The 14,903-nt window shown below is 40.4% G+C and overlaps 1 protein-coding gene across 1 annotated transcript in view; it reads left to right on the forward strand.

Annotated features, from left to right (window-relative positions):
* Window positions 1–14,903, forward strand: part of LOC111144452 (teneurin transmembrane protein 3) — a 494,164-nt gene that overhangs the window by 409,702 nt on the left and 69,559 nt on the right. Inside the window, exon 13 of the mRNA XM_022498770.1 lies at window positions 10,359–10,505. Coding sequence (XP_022354478.1) covers window positions 10,359–10,505 — 147 coding nt within the window. The remainder of the gene's footprint in view (window positions 1–10,358; window positions 10,506–14,903) is intronic.

Here is a 14,903-nt window from a genome sequence, read left to right on the forward strand (position 1 = left end):
ATAAAGAAAAATTGCTCTCTGCGTAATTTGCCTTTGAAAAGAGCCAGCGATCTATTATTTTTCCCAAAACAACTTAGAGTTTATCTTAGGTGAGTTAAAGATTGTTCAGTTCTGTTTATGGTCTTCCCTGGCGTCTTCGAGAAAACTAATAAGAGGAAGACCCAATGTATCTTACATAATTACTTACAAGTCTTATTCTAGAAATTTTTCTTAAATATTAAATTTTACACAGAGGCAAAAGCAATGACGGCAGCCCAGAAATGCTACTCACTGATAGTGATCAGATCCGTAAGTTATTGTTATGGCGTCCCATAAGCCATATTGTTCCCATATTGTTATAGCTTCCTGCCCACTAGTCTTGTTAGTGTTATACAGACATCACTTTAATCACAGTCATAACCAAGTTCATCCTATCAATGTAAAGATCCGAATATTCATTAATGTAAAAAATGCTTGTGTTACAGTTTTTATCTGTTAATGTTAAGAGCCGTCTCCGGATGGTTTAGTTCCCAAATCAGGGTGCCAAAACGGACCGGATGATTTTTAAATCTAGGAAATCCTAAGTGAATGTGGTTTTGCTTATGTCAAGAGTGTAGATCTAAAGGAGATGTGCACTACCAACAGGTGTAGGTGTGTGATCGGCGGATGAAATCACACCACGTGCAAAGACCACAGAGCACCTGTATCACACGCAGAACAACACACATCTCTTTGCATAGACTGTGTACATGCCAAAGTCAGGGAGTCAGCGTGCTGTCTGCATTCTGAGTGTTCCGCAGCTCCTTCCATTATGTGCATGTCGTCCACCGCAAGGCGTGGAATTCTAAACTGAGGGGAGAATACCAAATATTTTTCTATCGGTTATCTTTACAAAACTTTGCAGGTTATAATGGCCCTTTCCCAGCAATGCTGACTTGATGAAATGGGGTTTATCTCATAGCACTTTTTCCATGAAGTCTCTTTTTTTCTGGACTGACATAAGTCAAGAAAATATTTTTTCACTCCCTTGGAATGTCTTAGGGTAGTGTTCCAAACTGAAATCCAGTATTTTGCTGGGGTAGGGCGCCTGTAAGAAGCAATGTTTTTGTACAGATAATTTGTTCACCAAATTTCCCATCTATAAAAAGGAATAGAATATGTAAATTTTCCAAAAAAAAAAAAAGTGTGATCGAAACAGGTTTTCAAAAATGTATTGCCCATGTTAGGGGAGCAAAATTCCTTCCAAAAACACGTGCACACAAGTGAGCACACGCACACTCGCACAGACTGTTTTCCTCACTTTCTAGTTGTTAAAATTCAAATTCAGTGACTCTTCCAAACAGGATAAAATATTTGAGATGTTTTATTCTAATCTTAGAATGAGAATTCTTATGGGGAGGGAGAACCTAATGTGGGGGGTCCAAGTAAATTGTTTTATGGCATTTAAAATTAGATCACTGCCATAATCCTTTATGACAAGGCATTCAGTAATTGACAGTGTGTACCAATTAAGGAACATCAAACCAATGGGTGTGCGGCGTGCACACTGATTTGAACAGTTACTGATTGGAATAAATGGATTTAATATGTACTTATTTGTAGACTGTTGCTTTCCTGTCATCCTCCAGGAACTGGTAGTGAATAATCTAAAAATGATACCTACTTACAACTTTAATGAGATACTAATGTGAATCATTTTTTAAGTCTGGGTTATAAAGTATAAGGAAACACACACTGCTAAATAAAAATTTGTCCTCGATTCCAAGGATGTTGTGGTAATCGCCATAGTAAAGAATATGTCTGTGTTTTGTTATGTACTCATCTGATTGAATTATCCTCTCTTGAAGACAGGTCCCTAAGATTTTATTGTTGTAATTAAACTGAGAAACATTTCCAGCTTCTGGATTTCATGCTATCTGCCTGCGTCTAGGCTCTATGTAGGCGTGAACTCAGTGGCCCAGTGAAAATACTGTACTATTTAACATGCTCCAACCAATCATATTGTCGATGGTAAAAACAATGCGAATAGAATAGTTCATAACGATATACACCAGCAACTATGTATACACAAACTATTTGTATTTTTCCCTTGTGAGCTGTCTAATGGATATACAACCAACTTGGTTTGGCCTTGTTTCTTCTTTGTGTTTTTAAGAATTTTTTTTTGACACTAAAAGGAAAGCAAATTTGGCATTGATCCCATTCTGTGTAGACCTCCAAATATCCCATTTCTTCCCCAAAGCAGATATATATCCTCCTCTGACCTCTTCTTTAATTGAGCAACCTTCTTTGGGACTACCACTCAAAAGACTTTTCTTATGCAGAATTTATGCCTTAATGAAACTATTTCTGTTCTTTTATTTTTCAAACTCACTTGTTTTAATTTTTTCTTGGTTTTCCCCTCTCAGTTTTAATATCTTGCTTATTGGTTTTCCAAACTTTGGGTTTTGAAAACAGGTTACAGCAATTCTTTTTTTTTTTTTTTTTAAGATTTTATTTATTTGTTTGTCAGAGAGAGAAAGAGCACAAGCAGGGGGAGTGGCAGGGAGAGAGAGAAGCAGGCTCCCCACTGAGCAGGGAGCCTGATGCGGGGCTCCATCCCAGGACCCTGGGATCATGATCTGAGCCCAAGGCAGCCTCTTAACTGACTGAGCCACCAGGACACCCCCGGTTACAGCAGATCTTATCATAAAGTTTTCTTTAGTCTACATAAGGCACTCTCATATTTATGAAGTTGTGTTGATAGATTAATATTTTAAATTAGTTTGGATTTTAATCTTACTTCCTAGTTTCTCCCTTTAATTGTCAAAGTTGAATTAAGGATTTCTTTTTTTTTTTTTTTTCATCTTATTTTTTCATGCACTCAAGTAAATTTATCAGCCATTCCAAAAACAGATGATGCTTCTGGTCTACCTTACATAGGTACATAGTTCTGATTCTTCTGAGTTATGACTATAGCTGATTTATTAAGTGCATGGACTTTGGCCACAGACTACCTGGTTGGAATTTTGGCTTTGCCACTTCCTAGCATTTTGACCAAAAGTTATCCCACTACCTCCCTTTCTTCATTTGTGAACTAAGGAAGTTAACAAAAGTACCTATTACTCCATAAGGTGGTGAAAGTTAAGCCTTCTCATGTAAAATGTTTAACATAGTTGTCAGCACTCAGTAAGAACAGTAAATGGTAGTTACTGTTAATACTATTGTATATAGTTAGGATGGATGGGTTGAAAGAGGGGAGAAGAACAGATGCTTGAAAGAGAGCAGGAGGGTTTTGGAAACAAGGTATTGCTGACATGTGCTTATGAAAAGCAGCCTCTGTGTTATTCATAGAGTTTCTTCAGAAGCTCCAAACACATGTAATAAGGACATTTCATCATTTTATTCAGCAGATATTAAGACTCCCTTATGAGCCAGGCAGTGGGATTAGCATGGGATTAGCATGGCCTTGGAGTTTACATTTCTCATGGAGACAATTCACACCTTCAGAGTCATATGTCCCTATATCATGAAAGCCTTGGACTTTTACAGAATCTCTTATTGAACTGGTCACAGCTAGTTCATGATTCTTGTCTTCTCCTTTCACATTGACCCTAGTGTTCATGCTCCTAGACTTCTTCCATGATAAGGACTTGGTGAGAAAAAAGGAAAGAGTCCGATAACTAAAGGACACAGAGGGAGGTGGGTGCCCATAATTTTGATAGATCAGCAGATGAGCCAACAATATGTAGGTAGACTTTTCAAAAAGTTACTCTTCCTTTCTAGAGTATGCATTAGGAATTAAAAACTGTTCAAGACTAAATATGACCAAGGTTCCCCCCTCAGGACTCCAGATCCTTACTATAGGGTACAAATGAGAGTAGAATAGTTTGTGTCCATCTCCTCCCATCTTCCCGAAAACACAGAGGGAAATATAGGGCATTAGAGGTTTTGAAAAAAGAAATCTTTTTAAAAAGAAACATCTAGGGCACCTGGGTGGCTCAGTGGGTTAAGCCTCTGCCTTCGGCTCAGGTCATGATCTCAGGGTCCTGGGATCGAGTCCCGCATCGGGCTCTCTGCTTGGCAAGGAGCCTGCTTCCTCCTCTCTCTCTCTGCCTGCCTCTCTGCCTGCCTCTCTGCCTACTTGTGATCTGGCTCTGTCAAATAAATAAATAAAATCTTTAAAAAAATAAAGAAACATCTAGAGGGAAGTGTGTGAAAAGGAATAGTACTTCCCATTTGCTTGGGTGATACAGGAGGTCTCTGGGCTATTCATATGATAAAAATATTCTTGATGACCCAAACTTTCTTCCCCATCGACAGTTGCACTGAATCTTTGCCCACCTGAACCAGCAAGTAGACCATGGACTTTGAAACACATGGGCTAGAAACCTGAGCAGTCATTTCATCCATTAGGTTCTAGAGATGACTGTGTGTCTGAATGTATTTTGAAAGAGAGACAATACAGACCAAGAATTAGCTCTGACATTTAAAAGACACTCAACCTGCATTCTGCAATTTAAGTTAGACCACCTGGCCATTTCCCAAGGAAGCCATGTAGAAGACATCTAAGATGACAGTAGAACCATCTTCTGGCTTTGTAGCTATCTACTTAAATTTGTGTTAGATCAAAAATAATTCCAAAGTAGCTCCGAGCAAGAAGAGGCGTCATGACCGAGTCAGTGCCCTTGCATACACTGTTTCTCCCTCCTCAGTCTCTCTGTCTGTATTCACTGTATCAACTGTATTTATATCAGCGTTGTGGGGAGGATTAAGTGGGAGCCTGCTAGAGAGGGTTCAGAGCAGTATCTGACACAAAGTAAGCCTTTATTGTTATTTTCAGGGAGCAGAGTGGGATGGGAATACTTTAGGCGCATCCCCTGCATTCTTCTGAATCTGGTCTGGACCTGGACCAGAGCTAGAAATCTGGGGATCATTAATACATCAGCCTGGTGCTCACAGTCTGCAATTTATAGGACCAGAGCCCATGGAAGAACTGAAACCAAAGACAGCATTTCGAGTCTGTGAACACACCTGCATTGCATCCTGCGGGTGGTGGTGGCAGGGGGAGTCCTTAGCTCTCACCATTTTTCTCAGAGATGTGAGACCCCAGAAGGATTAAGAATCACTCTCTTACAGGAAATACGATAATACTGACCACCCCCCGCGCCCCCCCCCCACCCCCCCCCCCCCCCCCCCCCTCGCAACCCCCCCCCCCCCCCCCGCCATGTCCCACGTGGGTCTTTTTAAATGATAAAGAATTGAAACTCCAGGGAAAGTGTTTTATGAATACATTTTACTGGAGAATAGTTTTTTTTAAGGGGTTCCATTTTATATGTCTAGCACTGATGTTTATAAGAGTTTTCTTCTATAAAGCAAATTTAAAAGTTTTGGTGAGTAGGTCTAATAGGAAGGACCTTGTTTTAGTGTCAGAGCACACTCATTAGTTTTCAAAGAAGTTTTTTTGCAACTTAATGTGCATTTCAGCCGTTGTTAGTTATATTAATTTTTAAATATACTGTATTATTTTTACGATTATTGTTCCTAATGGCTTCTTGCAACATGCCTGCATTTTTCTGATAATTTCCTGTAGTGGCTTATATAATGATGTTTTTATTGTTGCAATTATTATTCTTAATAATTATTTGAACCTCATCTATAGACATCTCCTTTTAGCATCTTTATCATCTAGAACAAGGCTTTTGTGGTATTATCAGAAATTTTAATCTTCGAGGACAAAATATACATGGTGTTTTTTGACCCCTTCCTGTCTTGGTTTGAAACAGTTAGCCTCAAAAAAAAAAAAGAAGAAAAAAGAAAAGAAAGAGAGAAGGAAGGATGGAAGAAAGGAAGGAAGGAAGAAACTATCAGCCTTACAGTTACTCCCTATGATATAAAATGCAAAAATTTTGGTATCTCTTTCTCAGTACAGATCCTGTTCTTCCGGTTGGTTTTAAATGTTTGCAATATTTGTGTTCAATATTTTTAATATTTAAAGTGTTATATAAATGTTGATCTGCTGTCTATTTTAAGTATATTTGCTAATTTCATCTCCACTTTTGTTTTTCTTCTGACCCAATGACACACCTACCTTTACCTGTAATCAGGCCACTGTTTTGCGTAATTGATTCTGTTTGCTAAGATAACAGAATGGGCTGGATTAGAAATAATCCATTCCTCCTTTAAAACTACTAATCCAGATCAAAACTAATTGCATTCCTTATTTCGGTTGTGTTAACTGAAGTGGACCCAAAGTTAAAGAAAAAGGCTCTCCAACTATGATCAGTGTGATTAATTTTTATGAATTGAGAATTCCTTCAAAAACACTACCCTGTCTGGATCAGAAACTCCTTTTTAAATAAGGCACTCTGTTTATGTTTAGGTCATCAACTTGAGCTATTAAGAATCTCTACTAGATTATAAAAGGTTCATAAGGGATTACTGAGAAATTGCATGCATGATGTTAAACCATAGTATATTTTTATTTTAACGTTTGAAAATAGTTATTTTCATTAATTTCTCATTTCAAAGCCGTACCTAAGAGTGTTTCTTCTTCACCTTAATTTCCCCTGCAATATATTGTCAATTAGTTGTAAACACTTACGTTTAAATGCAATTCAGGAGCCTCTAACGGAATCCTGTGGCAACGTGAAGAAGCCTTTTATATCCACAGTACAGATGTGTCAGAAAGTTTTATGGCTTTGTTTATGCACCTGACAGAACTAGCAGACCTGAGTGGCTAAAGTGCAAGTTCAAGTTTAAATCATTCTGTTATGAGTTGGGCTATCACTTGCATGTGTCAGTAATGAAAAATCATCAACATAAGCATCTTTGAAAAGCAATTTTAGATCATTAAAGATGTATGAGTTTTGACAAACCAAGAAGATTTCAGGCTTATTAAGAATATATTAACATCTCTGCACTGCGCGAGGGGAGAGAGGTATGGATGCCTCTGTTCGAGAGGAAAGGTATAGCCTGCTTGTAACCTCATGAAAGATTAAATGGACAGGTACAGGAAGAGACTTTGGTCTTAATCCTGGCTGTTCCTAAGGAACTGTTGTGAGAAATGTGGCTGCTCCAGGACGAATCCTGAAAAGAAACAGGATCTTAGGAGAGTCTGTATTTCATCACAGATTACCTACGCAATACGCCACTGTCCAGCAGAGGTATAGTCAAGGGCTCCTGGGTAATCGTTCTCTATAGAATTTATACATACCTTTTTATAGTATATTAAATTTGCTCCATTTACTCCAAGATTCTTAATTACTTCCCTTTTTTGCTTATTTACTAGACGTTAAAGTTTGATAAATAGGTAAATACACAAGTGACTCAAGACAGAAGGGGAGGGCAGCAGGGTTTGGGTGGGTTTTCTCTCGGGCTGAAGAAAGACAGCATCAGAACACACAAAAACGGTCCCTCCACAGCTTCTGTGTTGTCCTTTTTGCCCTCAACCACGCAACCCTTACAAAACTACTTCCTTAAAAGTGAACCTTTAAAAATTAGCATGATTTTCTACATCCCCCCCCTCAAAAAGTTTGTATATTCGTAACTCTCATCCATTTGTCCCGCTTGGCTATTAAAGTATAATCTGCAGGATTTGGGCGGGTACGTTCCAGATAATCTGTGAAAGGTAGTGTCAGTTGCCCTGCGCACTTCTCTTGAAAATGCTGAGTATTTCCTGGAATCATGACCACATTTACTGAAACGTGAATATATTGCCATTTTAGAAGATAACGAAGTGCATCTCTGTCGTGTGATGTGAGTCTCCTGTCCACTGCGGCTACTCGATTTGCATGTAAATTCTGAAAATTTCCTTGTCCCATGTGACACTTCTGAAATGTCTGTCTGTTCTTTTTTCCTTTTTAATTTCTCAAGCTCACTATTTGGATAAGATAGTTAAAGGTACTGTATACTCGCTCTTTGTTGACATATCTACCTATATATCTCTATATAACTGTGTATCAGACTGTTCTAGGTTTGAAAATAGACTGTTTCTCATGCATATTTTTATAAATTATAAATCAGGCTTACATTATGTGAAGTGCCTTGGGTTTAAAGTATCGAGACTTCAGTGTCCGTGTCTCATTTTTATAATTTTGGGTTATCACAAATTTCATTCCTATGTAAAAGCATTAGTTTTCACTGGAACCAAAAACTGAAGATAACAGTACATTTGCTGTTTTTTGTTTATTTTACTTTATTTTTCTGCCTTAAGATCTTCGTTGTTGGCAATTCAGCTAATGAGCTTTAAATTCTCTCTTGAAGAATCACCAATGCTCACTCTCTTATCACAGAATAAGAAATTGTCAATCTAAAGAAGATTCTGGTTAATATATGTTGAGAGAAGTCTCATTTATCCTTATATGGAAACTTCTTTGGCTACTTCTAAATGTTTCAAAATATATGTGATATCATAATTTCCATTCTGTTCTTTTCTGAAAAACGACAAAATTACCATGCACTCTGCAAAACAGAAATGATAACATTGCTCAGCAGAAAACAGCAGATTCTCGTCTCTTCAGTTCTCGTAGAAATAGGTGGAAAAATGTTTTTTCAGAAGAGAAAAGTCCCTCTCCCTTTCTCCTCAGATTACCTATTTTCTATTCCTTGTTTGTGCTTTTCATTAGAATATGAAAATATTCATGGCAATATCCAGGCTTTCGTATAATAACTCTTGTGTCCGTGCATCCAGCTGCTATGCCTCTTTGTCAGGGGGGCGATTAAATCTTCCTTTTTCGTGAAAAACCAAACAAAAACATCCAGAAGGAAAAACTCACCTTTAATGTATTGAAAATCCATAGATACAGATGGTAATTGTCTGAGAGAAAAGAAGCAGCAAAATTAATCTTATCCTGACCTGATGGTATCCATAAGTATAATTTCATTTTCCCCTACCACAAGAGACTGTCAAAATAGTCTTCTTTCTCCTAGCTCTAATCTTAAGAGACAGAACGTCTCTTTGAGATATTTTCAAGTTCCACAGTGGAAGAGGGGAAGCCAATATATGAATAATTCTTTCAAAATGACGTAAAATAAACATCTTTAAACAGATCATTCCCTTAAATTTTGTCACCAAAACAAGAGTAGCATTCTGATTATAAGAAGCGGGATAACAAACCCCCATCGCTCTAGCAAGTATTTTTGACTTATAGGCATTTTATATCAAATTATAAATAATTCCGTCCAAAGAGATCTGATTAATAGCTAATTATTCTTACCATTTTGGAGCATCTATATCCTTGTTTCTGACGGTGTCACATCACACTCATAGACTAGAACACCAAACTCTACCTGAGTGTCATCCTCATAAACAGGCCATGTTGGCTGCATGCCAGATATCATCAGTAGGAAGTGGCAAAAATTGTTTTTTTTTAATGTCATGTTAGACTGAAACAATTATAGATTTTGGATATATTAAATTATTTTAATCGTTTCCCAAATTTTCCCTCCTTGCCCATAAAAGCAGACAAGATAGGATATAAAGGTAACAGCATAAAAGCCTTAGGGAGATTGTCACAAAATATCACTCTTCGCTCTCTGTCTTGAAGCACGTCACTACCGTGTTTTTGTTCAGTCTATCAATGTTTTATTGTGGTCCTTATGGTATTTCATTTTGTCCGTCCTAAGTAATCAGATATGCACAGCTATTACATTTAGTTGGAAATCCTGTCGGTCCTGTCCCATCCGTATGCAGCCTGAATCCTGATGTTTGTTAGAATAGATGCTAAGCTGCTTCACTATTTCCTGGGCTTTGCTTATTCTGTGAAAAGGAATGTACTCTTGGCATAAAGTATAGTCATCAAGACTGGCCTATACTTTGTGCAGTTACTTAATGCACTGTAATTTCACATGAATGTACGGCAACTCTGAGGCCAGATAAAATTAACGTTCTCTTTTTAACATCGTTCCCATCCTCATCGCCACTTTCACGCTTTTGAATTTAGAGGGAATTTTTTAAAGCAACAAGGTGCTGTAAGAAGGCATGTCCTAATGAGCGGCCAGTGATGTCTGCAACTGATTAAAAATCGATTCCAGGGATTCTGAAATTATCTCGCCGAGATGCTCTTTCACACCATACAATCAACCTTGTTGCTTTGCTCAAGGGAAAAAAAAAAATTAAGTTAATTTTGTCTGGCCTGCGGCTAGTTAGTGGATCGTTCTATATATTTCTGTCCTGCACAGGTAAGTGGTGTCTCAAGGGTCAGGCCAATCAAAGATGCCACTTGGATAAGAATTAGATTCCTTAGAGACTGTTGCTGTTTCTATCCATGTGCAATTACAGTATTTGTGCTGTTTACAAAGGCCTGTTCCCACTAAGTGTCCCTTATCTGTTTATTTTGGGTGCGAAAACGTTCCATACTCAAATCACTTGTGTTTTCCTTCTTTGTCTCCTTTGACAGAGGGTTGTCCTGGGCTGTGCAACAGCAACGGAAGATGTACACTGGACCAAAACGGCTGGCATTGTGTTTGCCAGCCAGGGTGGAGAGGAGCGGGGTGTGATGTAGCCATGGAGACTCTCTGCACAGACAGCAAGGACAATGAAGGAGGTAAGAAATGCTGAGCGTGACAACAAGTGTGTGCCAGAGCACAGGTTTCTACATTACATAGCTATCTGGTGTCCCCGAAAATCTGATCCCCCTAGATTAGGTTGATTGAAAAATGTATGAGTGCTGATCGAGTGATTTTTGCTCCCTATTTTCCCTGAAACAAATGCAAGATTGTTATCATTCAGGAAAAAGGCAAGGTCATCCAGCTCCTGTATAATGTTCATTGTCCTCTGTAGCTTTTCCTCATTTCGAGATAACGATTCGCCACATCCCAGTATATACGGCCCTGTGAATTGGGAGCTCTAAAGCAATATTTTAATACCTAAACATTCTAAAAGTTGCGGGGCATTTCCCAAGCTCTTCTGATGAAAGCACAGGTGGGGGAAAAAATAGTGAAGAAAACAGCTTTTGAAGCCGTTCTCCCGGTGTCTCTTTATCCTAAACGTCACAGCCTGCTGAAAGATTGGGACAGTCCACCCCGGTAGGCCCGTGGTTAAGAAGTAGTTCTTTCCCCTGTTGTGCACAGTTTCATTTCAGAGAATAAAGAGGGGCACCCGCTCATGATTACTTCTCCGGTGATGACATGGGTGTCCCTTGTAGCCGCTCAGTTGGGGCGTGCATTTAGGCCTGAGTTTTTAGAAGGGACTTAGTTCCTAGCTGGGCCTCGGTGGCCACTTGCTCTGTGCTTTAGGATGTGTTTCCCCACTTGCCTCCTTCGTCCCACCTGCTGTCTGGGAATGTCCACAGGAGCCAGACAGGTTTGTGAAGAGTGCAGGTATTGGAGTCGGTTCTTCACCCTACCTTGGACCTATGTGACTTCACAATTGCTTCATCTATGAAACAGGAACAAAGGAGTTTTTGAAAGGGTTAAGCGAGAGAATGTAGGTACTTAGTACATTGTACTTAGTACATCGACAGGCAAATAGTATGTCGTTAGTAGCGGCTGCTCGGACTCCATTTTCCTTTTGCTTTCGTCTTGGCTGACTGAAATTCATAGGAGGTTGTCAGGGAGGATTAACAGTCTTTTCTTTCCTACATAGAGTGGATATGTTCTTTGGGAAGCAAAGGGACTAAAACCAACCCTCAATCCCCCCCCCCAACAACCACTCCTCCAATGCACATGCGCACATACTACACCGGCGTGCACATGCGCACATACTACACCTACACGCACATGCGCAGGATATGCCTACCGTCTTTCTCAAACCAGGTGTATGTCATCTTCCAGTCAACGCGCTGCCATTCTCCCCTTTAGTTTCTTTTTTTTTTTTTTTTTTAAAGATTTTATTTATTTATTTGACAGACAGAGATCACAAGTAGGCAGAGAGGCAGGCAGAGAGAGAGGAAGGGAAGCAGGCTCCCTGCTGAGCAGAGAGCCCGATGCGGGACTCGATCCCAGGACCCTGAGATCATGACCTGAGCCGAAGGCAGCGGCTTAACCCACTGAGCCACCCAGGCGCCCTCTCCCCTTTAGTTTCTAACAAACTGTTCAGTTTCCTTGTATTTTTTTTTAACAAACTGTTCAGTTTCCTTGTATTTTTTTTTTAACTTGGGCTATCGAGAAATCTGAGCCACAAATTTGAGCCAAAGTTTCTTTTCCTTTTTCTCTGGATAGATATAGTGGTCCTTAACCCTCAAAGCTTTTCCTACGTAGTAATACCTTGTTGCCTCGACCGCCCCACCCCCACCCCGTAACTGCACGCTTTGTAGAAATGGCAGCATTAATTCTCCAACCGCAGCCCAGATGGCAGCTTTCCTCATTGCTTTTCCCCAAGAAGCCCCTGCCCCATTGTTTTCTATTGCCTAGGGAGGAAGGGGAGCTTCTTTCCCTCTTTGATCGTATATTCCAGATTTTGTCTTCTGAAAGGAGATTACATTGAGGAGGTTACAAACTCTCTCAGAGGGAAGCAGACTGCAGGGCCAGGTCTGCAGAGACACGGCAGAGTAATTTAGGGGCTAATCAACTCTTTAGTGTTGTTATCAGCTAAGGAGGGTTTTCCCTTGCCTCAGAATTTATCAGCTGTGAATTGGCCCGTTCCCCCTTTGTTTATTCTTATTAGCATGAAACTATGCTATCTCTAGGCTTCCCTCTCCAAGAGGAAATCTGAGCAGATAGAAGACCTCCTGTGGATTCTTTACTTATCTCATATAATTTGTATTCCTGTCCCTAACCTAATTTTGCTGATCTGCTGAGAAGGAATCTCAATGCCAGCTTTATTATACCCTGAGATCATAACCCTGGTGCCTTACAACCTAAGCTAGAGGGTTGCTTGAACTTAAGCATGGACTGTATGAATAAAGACAGTATTTTCTACACCAAACCCCAAATCAAGGCACGTAATCAGGCCATTAAGGCTGTCGTCCCTATATGAGGTCAGTAGAGCAGAATATTTAAAATAAGGCCCATACCTAAAATTTCATGACACATGCTAATTTGTGCTGGGATAGAACCATTGTTCAAAATAAGTTTGTTGTCAAATGGTGAGATTGCCAGAAAGTAGTCAAGTAGTTTAACATGTTAAGTGACTAAGGGAGGAAGAACAAATGAAGAGGTTGATTTGGCCCTAACCAGCACATCACTCAAACAGCTACTAGACCAGTCTGAGCAACACTGTACAACAAGATCTTTGTTTAAAAAAAATAAGGGGCACCTGGGTGGCTCAGTGGGTTAAGCCTGTGCCTTCGGCTCAGATCCTGATCTCAGAGTCCTGGGATGGAGCCCCGCATCGGGCTCTCGCCTGCTTCCGCCTCTCTCTCTGCCTGCCTCTCTGCCTACTTGTGATCAATCTCTCTGTGTGTCAAATAAATAAATAAAATCTTTTAAAAAAAAAAAAAGGTTGCTTATTATCCCGAGAACTGAAGAAGATACATTAAAAAATTTTAGAAGGGACATCATATTTGGGGAAATCATATTTTTTTCTTAGACCAAGTGTCTTCCTTCCCCTCTGAAATGTACTTTTTCTTTACCAAATCTGGCTTGCCTCCTCTCCACTAAGACTACAAATCCTCAACATCTGCATCGCACTGAATAGGTGCACCTCTTTGACCATGGAGTCCCATTTCCCCTTCATGTCTCTAAAATGTGTAAGAAAAGGCAGTCTTGGGGCGCCTGGGTGGCTCAGTAGGTTAAAGCCTCTGCCTTTGGCTCAGGTCGTGATCTCAGAGTCCTGGGATCAAGCACCACAACGGGCTCTCTGCTCGGCGGGGAGCCTGCTTCCCTCTCTGTCTCTGCCTGCCTCTCTGCTTGTGATCTCTCTCTCTCTCTGCCAAATAAATAAATAAAATCTTAAACACACAAACAAAAGGCAGCCTTAGGAGGGAATTCAGTATGAGAAGGAAGAGACTACCAATGAAATGCAATGGGGAAATTTATCAGTAGCCCCTCCCTCAACATCCACACAGTCATAAGAAGTGAATCTCCTATTCAGGTGGGCCTTATTTCTTTAAGGCTCAAATAAACAAACTTGTCATGGACCCAGGGTCACCGGCATTTCAGAACTGAGGGCAGTCTTTTACCCACGGTAAAGGCCCTGACAAAGATCTGCACTCTGTATGGAATCAACCAGATACCTCCCCAAACTGCTTCTCAAATCTAGCTCTGGGGTCCAACAGAGGCTGTTGGCACAGAGCCTCAGGACAAAGGCAGGCAATGGAATAGAAGATGTTTCAATCATGCAGCAGAAGTCGGAAATGAATTGCCAGACCAGGTAATTGTGTATGACATGTCCCAGCCTCACCATATCCTGCCCTACTTGAGAAAGCTTTCAGGGCAGAGAATCAGCAGAGCATGCCTAGCCTTGGCTTATCAATATTTCTTCTACTCTTTCTGCGCCTACAAAGTCAGCCTCCCTCTGGGCCAAGCCATTGCCCGTTCGTATCCCAGAGCTCACTCTGATGGTAAAGCTGCTAAGATCAGAGAGAAAAGGCAGGCGAAGAGCTGGGAACCGGTCACCATTTAGTGCAGTGTGACTGGGACTGGGGTATCAGACCGTGAGCCTCCGCTGCCTCGTTCTCTACTCAAGTGTCCCCCTTAGTCAGCTTCTGAAAATGGCCCTGTCTGTCTCTCAGCTTGCCTGACCACAGGCTCCCGCCTCCCCTCCACAAGGACATCCCTAGTGTTTATTATTCTTACCAGGAGAGAGACTTTGGTGGCACACGATAGAAATTCCATTCAAACGGCCTTAAGCTTTAAAAAAAGAAAAACTTATTAGCTTATATAACTGAAAAATACAGAGAGAGCTGCACTTGGGTGTTTCCACAATGATAACAGAAATCTGGGTTAATTCATCTATCAGCTCTGCTTTATTCTGCGTCGCACCACTCTCGGCCTGTCTCTTCCTCAGAATGACCCCCAGCAGCTTGGCTTCACGTCGCACAGCATAACAACCCCGCACAAGG

This window comes from Enhydra lutris, unplaced genomic scaffold (genome assembly GCF_002288905.1).
Source record: "Enhydra lutris kenyoni isolate GAN:26980312 unplaced genomic scaffold, ASM228890v2 scaffoldscaffold11, whole genome shotgun sequence".
Classification (NCBI taxonomy): domain Eukaryota; kingdom Metazoa; phylum Chordata; class Mammalia; order Carnivora; family Mustelidae; genus Enhydra; species Enhydra lutris.